Source organism: Apodemus sylvaticus, chromosome 1 (assembly GCF_947179515.1).
Source record: "Apodemus sylvaticus chromosome 1, mApoSyl1.1, whole genome shotgun sequence".
NCBI lineage: Eukaryota > Metazoa > Chordata > Mammalia > Rodentia > Muridae > Apodemus > Apodemus sylvaticus.
Window position 1 is genome coordinate 206,640,065 of NC_067472.1, and position 15,409 is coordinate 206,655,473.

At 50.1% G+C, this 15,409-nt stretch overlaps 1 protein-coding gene across 3 annotated transcripts in view; it reads left to right on the forward strand.

Moving 5' to 3' along the window:
* The window catches only part of Hif3a (hypoxia inducible factor 3 subunit alpha), a 27,659-nt gene extending 15,050 nt beyond the window's left edge, over positions 1-12,609 (forward strand). For all 3 annotated transcript variants that reach the window (XM_052172153.1, XM_052172155.1, XM_052172154.1), the window contains exons 9-15: positions 2,604-2,716; positions 2,985-3,175; positions 5,012-5,113; positions 5,859-6,130; positions 7,090-7,201; positions 8,493-8,580; positions 9,768-12,609. In XM_052172153.1, the coding sequence (XP_052028113.1) occupies positions 2,604-2,716; positions 2,985-3,175; positions 5,012-5,113; positions 5,859-6,130; positions 7,090-7,201; positions 8,493-8,580; positions 9,768-9,865 (976 nt within the window). In that variant the 3' untranslated portion in view covers positions 9,866-12,609. The remainder of the gene's footprint in view (positions 1-2,603; positions 2,717-2,984; positions 3,176-5,011; positions 5,114-5,858; positions 6,131-7,089; positions 7,202-8,492; positions 8,581-9,767) is intronic.
* The last annotated feature ends 2,800 nt before the right edge of the window (positions 12,610-15,409 follow it).

Sequence of the window (15,409 nt, forward strand, 5' to 3'; positions counted from 1 at the left end):
TACTAGGGCATTGAACCAGGGCATGCGTAACTTTTCTCCGTCTGTCTGTCCGTCTGTGTCTGTCTGTCTGTCTGAGACAGAGTGCCACTCTGAATTCCAGTTAGTATGGAAATCGCTATGTAGCCCAGACTGGTCTCAAACACACAGCAATCCTCTTGCCTCGGGCTCTTGGGTTCTGGGATTACAAATGTCAGCCACTAAGTCCAGACCAACAGTTCCTTTCTCAGGTTGACTAGTGGTCATTGGAGAATGAATGAACCAGGGGACTTTGGTCTGTGCCCTATTTGGGGGATTACACAGTCACTATAAACATTCTCAAGTGAGATTTTGTGTGAATGCACATTTTCATTTCTCCTGGGTGAACACCTAGGAGTGGAATGGGTGGGTCATATGTTTCCATAAAATTGAATTTTCTAAGGAACTGAAGAACTGTTTTCACAGTGCTGTGCCATATTGCACTCCCTTCTACAGAGTATGGGGACTGAAGTCTTCCACATCCTTTGTCAACACATCCTTGTCATCACATTGCTGGGAGTTTCACTTTAGTGATTCAAATTAATAAAATCTGAGGTAGAGCCCTGCCTAGAATCCCCCAGTAAGGGGCTGGGGGCGTGGCTCAGTGGGAGAGCCCCTCCCTAGAATCCCCCAGTGAGGGGCTGGGGGTATGGCTCAGTGGTAGAGCCCCGCCTAGAATCCCCCAGTGAGGGGCTGGGGGCGTGGCTCAGTGGTAGAGCTCCTGCCTAGAATCCCCCAGTGAGGGGCTGGGGGCATGGCTCAGTGGTAGAGCCCCTGCCTAGAATCCCCCAGTGAGGGGCTGGGGGCGTGGCTCAGTGGTAGAGCCCCGCCTAGAATCCCCAGTGAGAGGCTGGGGGCGTGGCTCAGTGGTAGAGCCCCCGCCTAGAATCCCCCAGTGAGGGGCTGGGGGGGGCATGGCTCAGTGGTAGAGCCCCGCCTAGAAACCCACCCCCAGGGAGAGGCTGGGGAAATGGCTGGGAGTGGAGTTCCTGCCTAGCATCTTTGAGAGAGCAGTTAGGAGTTTTAACTCAGTGGTAGAGCACTTGCCTACAGACCACCAGTTCAGAGACAGTCACCCACATGTTTAAGGCCACGCCACGCAACTCAGAAATAGAAGAGCTGAGATTTGAACCCAGTCTGCCAGGTTCAGAGTCCTTGTTATTAACTTCTGTGTAGCAATGCTTAACTGAGAGGTGTTTGGGGAACGAATAAATTACTAAGCTCATGTAGCCTGTATGCATAGATATGTCACCAAGAGCATAGAGGTTTTTGTGCATGCTCTCTTTAGATAGATGCTTGGGTGTCTACAGGTATTCCTCTTTGTCTATGTGTACCAGGTGTGTCCCTGTGTCAGGATGTACACCATGTCTTTTAAGGGGCTAAAGGTAGCTGGCTTAAATCAGTACATCTCCAGGATAGGCTTAGTGAGGGTAAGGAGTCAAACTTCTCCAGAGCACCAGACCCACCTGTATTCTGCCCTATAGGATGCTTATGCTAATGAGATGCAAATGAATTCATATTTCTCAACCTCAGACCCAGTCCCCCAAAGCCAATTTACCCAGCCAGCATTTGGATTGACTCCAGAGCCTGAGACTGTGGGCTGGGAGGTGCGGGGGACAGAAGAAGGATGTATTTAGAAACCTGTTCCCTTGAGGATGGGATGTCTATGAATAGAAGCGTCTCAAATAAATGCTTATTCATAGAAATATAGCTATGAATTCTTCATATTTGGAAAAGCAATGAAGAATATGTTAAATTTTTTAGTTTTTTTTTTTTTTTAGTTTTTTCGAGACATAGTCTTCTATAGAGCAGACCAACATTTAATTATTTAATTCACTATGTAGACGAGACCCTGACCCTCTTGCCTCTCTCTGCCTCCCAAGTCTTGGGATTACAGATAGTGGCAACAAGTTCTGTTTTGTTTTGTCTTGTTGAGACAGGGTCTCCTAGTGATAGCTCCAGGTAGCCTCTAACTCTCAAACTTCCTGCCTTAGCCTCCCAAGAATTGGAATATATGTTGACTCCACTGCTCCAGGCTGTTTGTTTCATTTCAACACCATCACAGGAGCTAGGGACACAGCTCAGTGGAGGAGAATTTTCCTAGCGAGCATGAGGTCCTAGGTTCGATCCCCAGCACAGTAAACAAACTAATCCGTCAATCTGTCAATGCCATTACAGGTTGAATCTCCCTTATCCTAAATGTTTGGGACCAAAGGCATTTGTGAGGGGCTGGGGGTGCAGCTCAGTTGGTAGAGTGTTGGCCTAGCATGCCCAAAGCCTGGGATCTTAGCCTCAGACACCATAAATTGAGCACGGTGGTATGTGCCTGTAATCCCAGAACTCAGGAGAATCAGATTAGGGTCATCCATGGCTACATAATGAGTCTGAGGCCAGCCTGGGCTACATAAGGCTGATTCATCTCAAAACAAATAAATCCTGGTGAAAAGGCCGAGGGGAATTATTTTCTGGCAAATTCCCTTCAGCTCCTGGGTGAAATGGCCTCTGTAGAAAGACACCGGAAGCAGCTGTGGGTGAGCAAGGAACCTCTCTGACTCCCACTCCTCTTTCTGCCCTGCCCCTCCCCTCAGCCGTGTGGAAGAGACCGGAGTGGTGCTGTCCCTGGAACAAACGGAACAACATTCTCGCAGACCCCCTCAGCTGGGTGCCTCCTCGCTGAAGGGTATCACTGGCAACAGCCTAGGTATGGTTCAAGGCCGTCCTGTCCTCAGGCCCCCAAGAAGAAAGGGCGGATGCCTTTACGGCAGACCTGTCTGCTGCCTCTCTCCACAACACATCAATCTGGCTGTGGAATGACCCAGAATGAGGCGGTTCGGCTCTCCCTCTCCAGCAGCAAACACAGTGGCCACGCTGACATGCGGTTGAAAACGTCGCAGTCATTCTCCAGGCTTAGCACGGCAGGGCAGGGTCTGACCTTCAGCCTGGGTAACTGTGTCGTGTTCGGCCCGCAGACGCTCCTGCTCCGCAGATCTTGGCCTTCTTGCACCCTCCGGCCCTGAGCGAGGCCTCCCTGGCTGCCGACCCTCGCCGTTTCTGTAGCCCAGACCTGCGCCGCCTCATGGCGCCTATCCTGGATGGACCTCCTACAGCCGCCACCCCCAGCACCCCACAAGCGGCACGGAGACCCCAGAGTCCTCTTCCGGTAAACAGTGTCTCCTGGGTGTTTTGTTTGTTTGTTGGTTGGTTGGTTGGTTGGTTGGTTGGTTGGTTTTTCGAGACAGGGTTTCTCTGTGTAGCCCTGGCTGTCCTGGAACTCACTCTGTAGACCAGGCTGGCCTCGAACTCAGAAATCCACCTGCCTCTGCCTCCCAAGTGCTGGGATTAAAGGCGAGCGCATCACCGCCTGGCAACAGTGTATCCTGTCTGAGCACACAAAACCCTGGCTGCTTAGACCTCTGGCCTGAGCCTTGCTGTTCTGTGTTGACAGTTTCTCCACCTCTGCATGAGATGGGGTTTCTCCAAGACATAGGTTACAGGATAGCTATGGTGACACACACCTGTGACCCCGGGACTTGGGAAACTGAGGCAGGAGGCCTGAATTCAAGGCTAACATAAACTACACGATAAAACCCTGTCTCAAAAATCACCCAGCCGGGCACGGAGGGCCACACCTGTGATAGCAGCATTTGGGAGGCTGAGGCGGGAAGTGTTCAAGGCCAGCCTTAGCTATATAGTGAGTTCCAGAGCAGCCTGGGATGAGACCATCTCCTGCTTTTCTTTTCTATTGCTGAGACAAACTATGCTACCAAGGGCGCTGGAGGGCGCTGGAGAGACTGCTCAGTGGTTAAGAATGCTTGCTGTTGCAGAGAACCAGAGTCTGGCTCCCAGCAACCACGCTGGATGTCTCACAGTCACCTGTAGTTCCAATCCCAGAAGATCCAACAGCATCCTTTCTTGGACTCTGTGGGCACCTGCACTCACTTGCACTCACATGTGTGTGACACACATGCACACACACACACCTTAGGAGTAAAGGGGTTTACACATGTGTGTCACACACACACACACACACACACCTTAGGAGTAAAGGGGTTTACACATGTGTGTCATACACACACACACACACACCTTAGGAAGAAAGAGATTTATTTTGATTTGCAATTCCAGGTTTTATGCTATCTCAGCAGGGAAGACACAATGGCAAAAACTCGACACAACAGGTCCTATCACACACCCACATTCCAGGGCACAGAGAAGTGAATGACGGTGCGCTCTCTGGAGCTCAGCACCATTTCTCCATTATGCAGTTCAAGACCCCCGACTAGGGAATGATGTTGTGCACAGTGGGCTGGGTCTTCTCACATCAATTAACTTTAAATTTGTGTGTGTGTGTGTGTGTGTGTGTGTGTGTGTTGTCTGCATGCATGTATGTGTACCACATACGTACCTGGTTCCTGTGGCAGTCAGAAGAGGGCATCAGATCCCCCAAAACTGGAGTTGTAGGTGTTTTTTTTGAGTTATCATACGGGTGTTAGGAATCAAACCTGGATTCTCTGGAAAAGAAACAAATTTTTCTTAACTACCAAGCAACATCTCCAGCCCCTACCTCAATTAACTTCATTAAGACTGGCATCCACAGGCCAGCTCAGTGTAGACAATCCCTTTGCCTAGGAGATTCTAGATTGTGGCAAGCTGATAATTAAAGCTAATCATTACAGACCCTGCCTTAAAATAATAAATCAGTAAATAAAGCCTAGAATGGAGGGGCACATCTGTAATCCCAGAATTTGGGATCTGGAGGCAGGAAGACACAAAGTGCTGAGACATCCTCAGCTACATTGGGAATTCAGGCCCATCTTAGACTACATGAGACAATGCCTCAAAATAAAGACAGTCAAACAAACCAAACCGCCTTCATTTGCACTGCTGTTTGACCTCCTGCAAGCCTCAGCCTAAGACCCCCACCTCTGCCTGGAACTGTTACTGTCAGCACCTCCCCAGACTCAGTCTCCCACATCTCTGCTCTCTTCCCCTCCAGGCTGATCTCCCAGATCAGTTGACGGTGGGCTTGGAGAATGCACACAGACTCTCCACTTCCCGGAAAAACAAGACTGTGGAGACAGATCTAGATACAGCTCAGGTGAGGACTGGCACGAAGGAGCCATCTTATCTAGTTTTATAAAAGGGTGATGGGACGAATGGGTGTGTGGATAGATGGAAACGGATGGATGGATGCATGGATGGTTGGATGGATAGACAGATGCATGACAAATAGATTATAGATAGATGATTGATTAATAAATAGATGACAGATTAGATAGATATAATTGATAGATGACAGATAGATTATAGATAGATAATAGATTGATTGGTAGATAGATGATAGATACATGATAGATAGATGATAGACAGATAGATGACAGATTATAGATAGATAGATAGATAGATAGATAGACAGATAAGATAGACAGATGACAAATTATAGATAGATAGATATGATAGAGAGATGACAGGCTATAGATAAATGATAGACAGATACATGACAGATTATAGATAGATACATGACATATCATAGACAGAAAGATAGATAGATAGATAGATAGATAGATAGATAGATAGATAGATAGATAGATATGATCGAGAGATGACAGATAGGCTATAGGTAAATGAGAGGAGGGGGGAGAGGGTTCTGTGGAAGGGGACCGTACCTAAGGAGAATCTTTAAAGCACCTTGGGAACTGACTACCACAGTCTCTGTTCCCATTCGAGAGATAAGGAAAAGCTTCAGTCTTCAGGCAAACGGCTCAGAGGAGTTAGTCCCCAGCACCCAGCCTAGGGCCCCTAGGCCGTGGGTCCTGCTATCAACACCCTCCTGCCTCTTCCAGGACCCTGACACGCTGGACTTGGAGATGCTGGCTCCCTACATCTCCATGGATGATGACTTCCAGCTCAACTCCAGCGAACAATTGCCCAAAGTCCACCGCAGACCTCCCGGGGTGGCCCGCAGGCCCCGAGCTCGGAGCTTCCATGGCCTGTCGCCCCCCATCCCCGAGCCTTCCCTGCTGCCCCGCTGGGGGAGTGATCCACGACTGAACTGTTCCAGCCCTTCCAGGGGGGACCCCCCCACAACCTCCCTGACGCCGGGAACTCGGAAGAGGTGAGCCACAGCGAGAGGGGCATCACACGGGCGTCAGCTTGCGTCCTGTCTCCGTCTCTGCAGCCAGGCCCTCCGTGCGCCCCCTACCGGACCACCTTCCACTCTACTCCCCATTTATCCAAATCCCAAGGCAGCCAGGACTAGCCATTATGACACATTTTCATGCGACTCAGTGACAGTTTTTATTATAATGAAAAGAAATAGGGTTCTGGAAATACGGCTCCACAGTATAGAACTTGCCTAGAATCCACCACGCGCTGGCCTAGAATCCTCCAGTAAAGGGCTGGGGGCGTGGCTCAGAGGTAGAGCCCTGTCTAGAACCCCCAATCAGAGTTTGGAGGTGTGGTTCAACGGTAGAGTGCGCTCCTAGAATCCGCCAGGGCGGTGGTGGTGCACGCCTACGCCTGTAATCCCAGCACTCTGGGAGGCAGAGGCAGTTGGATTTCTGAGTTCGAGGCCAGCCTGGTCTACAGAGTGAGTTCCAGGACAGCCAGGGCTACACAGAGAAACCCTGTCTCGGGGGGAAAAAAAAAAAAACCAAACCATTCAGTCACATGTCTTAGGTCACATGTCTTAGGTCACATAGCTTAGCCCCTAACTAGGGAATTCTAGCTAGAAGGAAGGTTCCCCAGTGCTGAGCTATATTGTGGGTGGGTAGGTGGGTAGGTGGGTGGGTGGGTGGGGGTGGGGGGTGGGGGGGTAGGTGGGTAGGTGGGAGAAAGGACGAGTGATTAGGGTAGATGGACAAATGGATACAGGATAGACAGGAGTCGTGGGAAAAGACGGATGCGGAAACTCCTAGGTCACAGTGCGGATGAGCGAGAGGATGCCCCGTGGGTGGGTGAGCACACTGGTAGGCATGTACGCCAGCACCGTGTGGGAAGGGCATCAGCTTCCAGCACCAGTGCCCACATTTGCCCAGGCTGGCTGTATTTTGAGAACCTTGCCTGTGTCTACAGGGCCTTGGCGCAGAGCTCAGAGGACAAAGGGTTGGAGCTACTGGAGACAAAGCCCCCCAAGCGCTCCCCAAAACTAGAACCGGGAAGCTTCCTGCTGCCCCCGCTCAGCCTGGTAGGTTTAGAGGCTCGGGCCTGTGTGTGGGAGGGGGTGTTCTCCAATTCTCTGAACCTAGCAGATGAAAACCTCCAAAGAGGGCCAGGGGCTGGCTGAGGGTCAGGTGGAGGGTCAGTGGTCCAGCTGGAGGTAGGACCTTGATCCTGGCGGTCTACAAATACAGAGCTAGTGCCAAATACAGAGCTAGTGCCAAAAGGAGGCGTGAAGTAACTCAAGAACCGTGAGGCAGCTCATTGGACGAGGAGGAATCTTCCCTCCTCCCGTGGTCCCCCTCCAAGATCAGAATGGCTTCAGATCTGGAGTACCAATGTAGTGTTTAAAGAATAAATACTAGAGCCAAGCATGGGGAGGGGGCAATGGCCAAAACCCCAGCCCCAGAGACTCTAAGGCAGGAGGAAGATCAGATGGAGGTCAGCCTGAACTGCGTAGTGAGACAACGCAAAAACAAAAACAAAAACAAAAACAAAAAACAAAAAACAAAAACAAAAAAAAACTAAATCTATTGCGTGCACAACAGCAAAATCTGGTTTATTTCTGAAAGCCACCCTGGGTTGGGTGGCTTCCATAATGCCTCTGTCTACTGCTTCCCTCCCTCCTTCAGGGCTTCTCCGCTCACAGCCTGCAAGAACTGTCTGAATATGAAGGCTGTGGCTGATAATATCAATAGCTCACATTTACTGCTGCACTCCTGAGTAGACTCTCATAGTATTTAATAATAGTAAACATCATTACAGCGAGACAGGTACACAGAAGAGCATGATCAGTCAGTCTGGGTAGCACGTCTAGATGGCGTGAGTGCAGTGTGTGCAGTCAACAGAGCTGCAGCAGCAGCCAGCACTGCCCCTGGCCATTCAGGGCTGACACCTCCCAGAACAGGAGGGACACGGCCAACCGGCCAATGGCAGCAGCCCAGCCGGGAAGCAGCTAGCCAGCTGCCTTCAGCAAGAAAACAGCAAAGTTGCACAGCAGTGTGGTCAGCTTCCTGGGGCACAGAGGTGGAGAAAGGAGGAAGGACCACCCAGAGGATGTCCAGAATAGTGAATTTCCCCCCAAAGTCTCTCGAATGACTACTACTTACCAGACTCCTATTAACCATTGCACCATACTAAGTAGCCTTGTCGGATATGATGATGAGGATGATGATGAGGATGATGATGAGGATGATGATTGTAATAATGGTAAGGGTGATGCTGCTGGTGGTGGTGATGATGCTGATGATGGTCGTGGTCGTGGTACTGATAATGGTGTTAATGGTGATGATGACAACTCTGTTTCCCCAATTCCCCAGAGTTTCCTTCTGCAAGGTCGACAACTCCCAGGCCCAGGGGACCAGCGCAATCCAAGAGCCCCACTCCTGGACTTGCGGGAGCCCTTGGGTGAGTCATAGAGCCTGGGTAGACAGGGGCATCAGAGCTCTTCCTCCCTGGATGGTCCCATAAGGAACCAACCGGAGGAAGAACGGACGTGCCCTAGGGGAGGGGGAGGGCGGGAGTCTCAGTTCGGGTTGCTTTTTTCTGTGATGAAACACCATGACCAAAAGCAAATTGGAGAGGAAAGGATTTATTTCACTTCCACACTGTAGGCTATCACCGAGGAGAGTCAGGGCAGAAACTCAAATAGGGCAGGAACCTGGAGGCAGGAGCTGACGCAGAGGCCATGGAGGGGTGCTGCTTCCTGGCTTCCTCCCCCTGGCCTACTCAGCCGGCTTTCTTATAGAACCCAGAACCGGTAGCCCAAGGATAGCACCACCTACCGCGGGCTCGGCCCTCCCCCATCCATCACTCATTAAGAAAATGCCCTGCAGGCTTGCCCACAGACAAGTCTTAAGGAGGCATTTTTTTTTTCCTCAGTTGAGGTTCCCTCCTCTCAGATGACTCTAGCTTGTGTCACGTTGACATACAACTGTCCAGTGCAGAAGGTACCCACAGCCCCTCCCTCTTCTCCTGAGCCCTGTGGAAAGACAGACAGATGTTAAGGAAGGATAAGATCTTGTGAAGGCCACCCCTTGGGGCAGAAGCCAAGGTCTCCTGGACCCAGATACAGCTCCGCTTCAGAGTTTGACCAGGTTAAAGCAACTCCAAGGGAACCCCCAGCCCTGTGGTCGGGGCGGCGGCTCCTTGTGAGGCCTCGGCTCCTCTGTCTGTCAGTGGGGGCCTTCGGCTACAGTTTTACCTGGAGAACCTGTTTGGAGACATGAATCTTGGAGATGCTGCATGGGCAGAATTCACCCAAGAACTGTTCAAGAAACACCGCCTCCTGTGGCCGGCCGCAGGGTGGGGCAGTGCTGGCTCTGGCTCTGCAGCTTTCCGCTCCTTGGCCTTTTTATGGTGATCTTCCCTGCAGCTACCCAAAGCTTTGAGCCTCAGGTGGGTCCTGGGGATCGAACCCAGGAGTCTGCTCTTGCCTCCCAATCTATGGCTTGTAGGGATTGAACTCAGATTGCCAAGGTTTGCAGTAGACACCTGTACCCACCCAGCCATTTTGCCAGCCTGTCTCCCTGCTTCAGATGCAAGTCCACATACCGTGCTGATTCTCTCCTGATTCACCTCCCCTTTCTCTGCAGGCCTAGCTCCCTCGCTGCTCTCTCTCTACCAGCGTGAGGAAACTCCCCAGCCCAGGAAGCACTTCCCACCAGCAGCAGGCTCGGCCCAGACCCGCTGAGTCAGCCTTCCTCTCAGCCTTCTTCTACCCCAGAAAGGACTCAGCCACACTCCACACCAGCAGCCTACACCCGGGACGGGGCCTCTCTCCTGAGGGTGCCCCCCAGCCAGCCACAGTCCTACCTCAGCCCCCAAACCACCTTCTGCCTTCCCCCAGTTGGAGGCTTCTTGGGTGTTCTCAGCTCAGTGACCTCTGGGAGGGGTGTGTGACCCCCCCCCCACCTCCTCTCAGGACTTCCTTAGGGTTCTCCATACCTCACTGCCCCTTTCTCTGACTCTGTGCTCTATTTGGGAGAATGAGGGGTTGGGAGAATCGGGGATCCATCTCTGATCCTGGACCCGTGGAGCTTAGACAAGTGTAATCACGTTTTGGTTTTTGGTTTTTGGTTTCCCCTGTTCCTCTTCTGTCAGGTTTACCTTGCCCTTTTCACGATAGGGCATCCAGTCACTCTGCATTGCACAGAACCCCAGCGACTGCAGGACTCTGGTCTTCCCCCTCTTCAGTGGCAAATGTGGGAGACTCTGGGTCAGATCTCAGCCTCTGAGCCACCACATGGCTCTGCTTGCCCTGGTCCTGACGCCATGCTGGCCCCCGACCCAGCCTGAACAATGACTTCATCTGTGCTCTTCCTGTGTTAGGGGGAGCTAGCGACTCCTTCCACTCCACAGACCCATAATCTCTGGCCTTCCCTGAACCTAGGCTATACCACTTGCTCTCTTCCTTGCCTCTAGACCATGCAGCTCCTGGTCTTTGTTGGTTCTAGATTGTATGCCCTTGGGCCTTCTCCAGTTCTAGATAGAGGCCTCTGGGTTCTCTGATTCTAGACTTGCTACTTCCTAGTTCTAAAACATACAATCCATGGCGTCTCCCTGGCTCTCTGACTCCATACTTCTCATCTTTTTCTGTTTCTAGAGTGTGAAGTCTTTGAGTTTCATTGGCTCTAGACTAGACCACCAGTGGTCTCCTCTAGTTTGAGGCTCATGACCTCTGGCCTTCCTTTGTTCTAGACACTGTGGCCTCTGGCCTCCATGGTTCTAAACTGTGTTGTTCCTGCCTTCTTTGGACTGTTCAACATTTGACGTTCTCTGGTTCCATTCTGTATATTCGCTAGTCTTTTACCTGACTCTAGACTGCATGCCTTATGACCTGGCTATGGTTCTAGATCATGCCACTTTTCTAGCCTTTTCTCTGATTCTAGACCATAGGCCCTCTGGTCTTCTGTGGTTCTAGGTCAGTGGTTCTCAAGTTTCCTAAAGCTGCAACACCTTAATACAGTTCCTCATGTTGTAGTGACCCCCAACTATAAAATTATTGCATTGCTACTTCATAACTGTAATTTTGCCTGTTATGAATCATAATGTAAATATCTCATATGCAGGATATCTTATATCTGATCCCCAAAGTGATCATAGCCCACATATTGAGAACTGCTATTCTAGACTGTACAGCCTATAAGCTTCTTTGATTCTAGGTTATGCTGCCTCTGGTCTTCATTGGTTCCAAACTATATGACCACTAGCCTTCTCTGGCATTTCCTGGTTCTAGACTGTGCTATCAGAGTCTAGACTGACTCTGATAGCACAGTCTAGACTCTAGATTGACTCTAGATTGACTCCCTCCCCCCCCCCCGTTCTAGACCACATCATTTACAACAGAGTCTGCTGCAGACCTCAATTTCTTCAAACCCCTCTCCTTCCACATCTCATAGTCCTTAGTTCTTCCTTGGGCTGGATCTCACAACTCCCAATCCTGCCTTTTTAAAGTGGGGCTTGAATTACCTAATCCGTAAGGCTCTCTGGATCTAAAGCCTATAACCACCAAGAGTCCTCTGGCTTCAAGACTTATTCTGCAATTTCCTCTGGTTCTAGGCCTCTTAAAAATCCCCTGGTTCTCATGCCCTCTGCTCCCTGCCGTTGCAGACCATTGGTGTGTGCAGGAGCGGGGATTAAACCTTGCACATGCTAGGCCAGCATCTGCCACTGAGCTGTCCCCATCCTTTCTTACGTCTTATTTCCAGACAGGATCTTTATGGATTGCACAGACTAACCTTGAACTCAAGTCTGTACACCTAGGCAGGCCTTAAACTCATGATCCTCCTGCCTCGGTCTCCCAAGTAGGTGAGATTCACAGGTCTTTAGACTGAGCCCAGCTAATCTTATAACTGATGGTTTCCTCCTCTTTCTGGATCCCCCACTCCAAGCTTCTTCTTAGTTCCAGTCTTCCTGATCTGTAAGATATTTGGTTTCAAATCCAGATCTCATTTCTAGATCATTTTGGTTCCAAACCTCATGATGTCGGGTTTATTGTTCTTCCAGTCTCTGCTCTCAAGAATTCAAGAATTGCTTTCCCCCAGTAAGAAGGGGTAAAATGAGTTTTATGTCTTGAACTTGGATCTGGCCCTTCTGGAGCCACATTCCATGTGCCCATTCTCTTGGGTTCCAGATTTCATTACCTTCAATCATTACCAATGTTGTAGATTATGCAAACTCTAGACCTCATGACTTCCAGAATCCTCTGTTCTCAGACAACCTGGTGATCTGCTTACTACTGAATGTCAAATATCAAGGTGGGCAGTGGTGGTGCATGTCTTCAATCCTAGCACTTGGGAGGCAGAAGCAGGCAAATCTCTAAGTTTGAGGCCAATTTATCTATAGAGCAAGTTCCAGGACACCAGGGCTACACAGAGAAACCCTGTCTCAAAATTAGCAAAACAAACCGGGCGTTGGTGGCGCACGCCTGTAATCCCAGCAGGCGGATTTCTGAGTTCAAGGCCAGCCTGGTCTACAGAGTGAGTTCCAGGACAGCCAGGGCTACACAGAGAAACCCTGTCTGGAAAACAACAAAAAAAAAAAATTAACAAAACAAAACAAACAACAAATATCTTCTGGGGTTTGTTACTGTTTTGAGACAGTGTCTCAAACTCATTGACCTTAATATTGCTATATAGTCAAATGACCTTAAACCCATGCTAACCCTTCACCACTTCCCAAGTGCTGGATTACAGACATGCCCAGTTTATATGGTGTTGGAGACTGAAGCCAGAGCCTCACACATGCTATGCAAGTACTCTACCAACTGAGTTACACCCAGCCTCTATAAATGTCTTCTGCTTCTAGACCTTTTTCCATGAATTCCTTTGGTTCTAGACCCCATAATTGCCAAGTCCTCTTTACTTCAGATCTTTTGACTCAAAGAACCCTGAACCTAGAACATGGCTTGAAAATATCAGCTGATATCTTGCTTTATATATTTCTCTAGTTCTCGACTTTAGAACACCAGCTCCCGATTCTGGATTTTAAAAATCCTAAAATGTCGGTGGATTCTAGAACTTAGGGTTCTGGATGGATGGGCTGGGTCTCCTGCAGCTCTGACTGACCTCCAACTCACTATGGAGCCAGAAAAGGCCTTGACCTTGCGACCCTCCATCCTCCACCTCCCAGATGCTGCGATTGCAAGTGTTTAGCCGACGACAAGCAAGCACTTTACCAGCTGAGCACATCCCTGTCCTAGGCTTCGTCTCTTTCTGTCACTCTGAGTCTCGGGGGTTCCAGGCCCCGTAGTTTCCAATGGCCCCTGGCTTCCGGTCCTACTTCCGAGGGCTCTAGAATGCAGCCTTCAAATGTTTCTTGTCGTAGAATCTAGAACTCACCCGTGTAGAGTTCCTTGATCCAAGATCTCACACCCCTTGACTCCCTGGGTCCAAATCTGATCCTTCTAGCTCCGTCTGGCCTTCCCGGCCCTCACTGAACTTGTCGTAGTTCTTAACCCTCAAGTCTTCTCCCCCAGATGCTCTGTTCATGAAGTTCACGCTCAAGCCCCTCCTGTCCATAGCCCTAAACTTTCTCTACCCTAGAACCTCTCTCCCACCCTAACCCAAGCCTCCAGCCATGCATTTAACATTAACTTTACACCAGGTATCTAGGGACCTGGGGCCCCTTTGCCTTCCTAGGGGCTCCTTAATCCAGCCGCACACAGGCACACGCACAGCCCTATCTGCATATCTTGGGGTGGGGAAAGAGGGCAGGACCCCTCAGCTGTCTCCCCCCAGCAGCTGTGCATCCTCCTAACCCCCAACTCCACTTCTACAATGGTGCTATTTTGGGTCTTCCACAGGAAAAGGCTCCCATCTCTACCTTATTCACCCCTCTTTGGAAGGCACTACTCAGTTTGTCTTGTCAAGAGGTGGCCTGTTCAGGTGCTACAGGAGAAAGGGCCTGAATCCTCTCTCCTCTCATGGGTGCTGTGGGCCCAGCCATGCCTAGCTCAGAAACCCACAAATGTCTCCAAAACTACCATAAAGACCTCGCCTTGGTAGGCACCAGAGAACCCTGTGTTGACTCATCTGTGGGTTGATTTGGCGGTTGTGGGTAGACTATGTAGCTGGGATTCCTTGGAGAATGAGACAGAACCTAATGTAAGCCAGGCTAGCCTCAAACCCACTGTGTAGCCAAGGATAACCTTTAACTTTGATCTGCATGCCTCCTTTTACTTGCTGGTATAACAGGGGTGTGCGCCACCACCACTATGTTTGGCTTCCATAATACTTTCTGATGTTGAGTGTGTGTGTGTGTGTGTGTGTGCTGATGTTGCTATTTGGTGTAAACATGTGGGTCTGCGTACTGTACTTCTGTGGAGGGAAGATGTGTGATTCCTTCTGTACATCGATGTTAGTTTCTGGATATTTCTCTGTGATTTCTTGGGTGTAAACATTGTGATTTTTTTTTCATTTTATTTCATTTTATTTGTTTTGTGTGCATGAGTTTGGGTGTGTGTGCATACTATATGTGCGCATGTTGAAGGAGGGCTTGCAGGACTTTTCCACCCTGAGGGTCCTGAGTATCGAGCTCTCGAGTCTTCGGGCTTCCTTCTCAGTAGCCTGTGAAGTTTGGAGTTCGTTTGTTCGTTTAATGCAGGATCTGCTCTACCCATAGCCGATCGGTGACTCACTGTGGAGCACGAACTCTTTCCTCCGATCTCTATCTCCTAGTGCTGGGATGACGGGCATGCCTCACCACATCTGTTTCCTTCCACATCTGTCCTGCGATCTCCATCACATCCAGCCACGAGGGATCACAGTGCACTATGATTTCTTTTTTAATGTCGGTGTGATGTTGTGATACTGCATATGTGTGTGGGACTGTTTAGCACAGTAATTTTGAGAGAGAGAGAGAGAGAGAGAGAGAGAGAGAGTCTGCGTGGGAGACTGAGTGCAGATTCCCGCATGGGAGGGTGTGTCTGCTGTTCGTCTCTGTGCATGTCACTCGTCTACCCCTCTCCCGTGTGCCACACGGGAACCCAGGCAAGAAAACCACTTTCAAGTTGTTGCACATGCTGTGCCGTCTGTTTCTGGCTGTGTCTTTCCCGAGGACGTGCCTCCGTGTATAAAGTGACTGCCTAGCGCCCTGAGTCCCAGCCTCAGTACCACAATGAGACAGGGCTCAGTGGCACAGACCTCAGTGGCTGAGGATAGATCAAGGCAATCCCCAGTCACACACAAGGTTTACGACCAGCAGAGGCTATACAGGACCCTGCCAAAGAAAACAA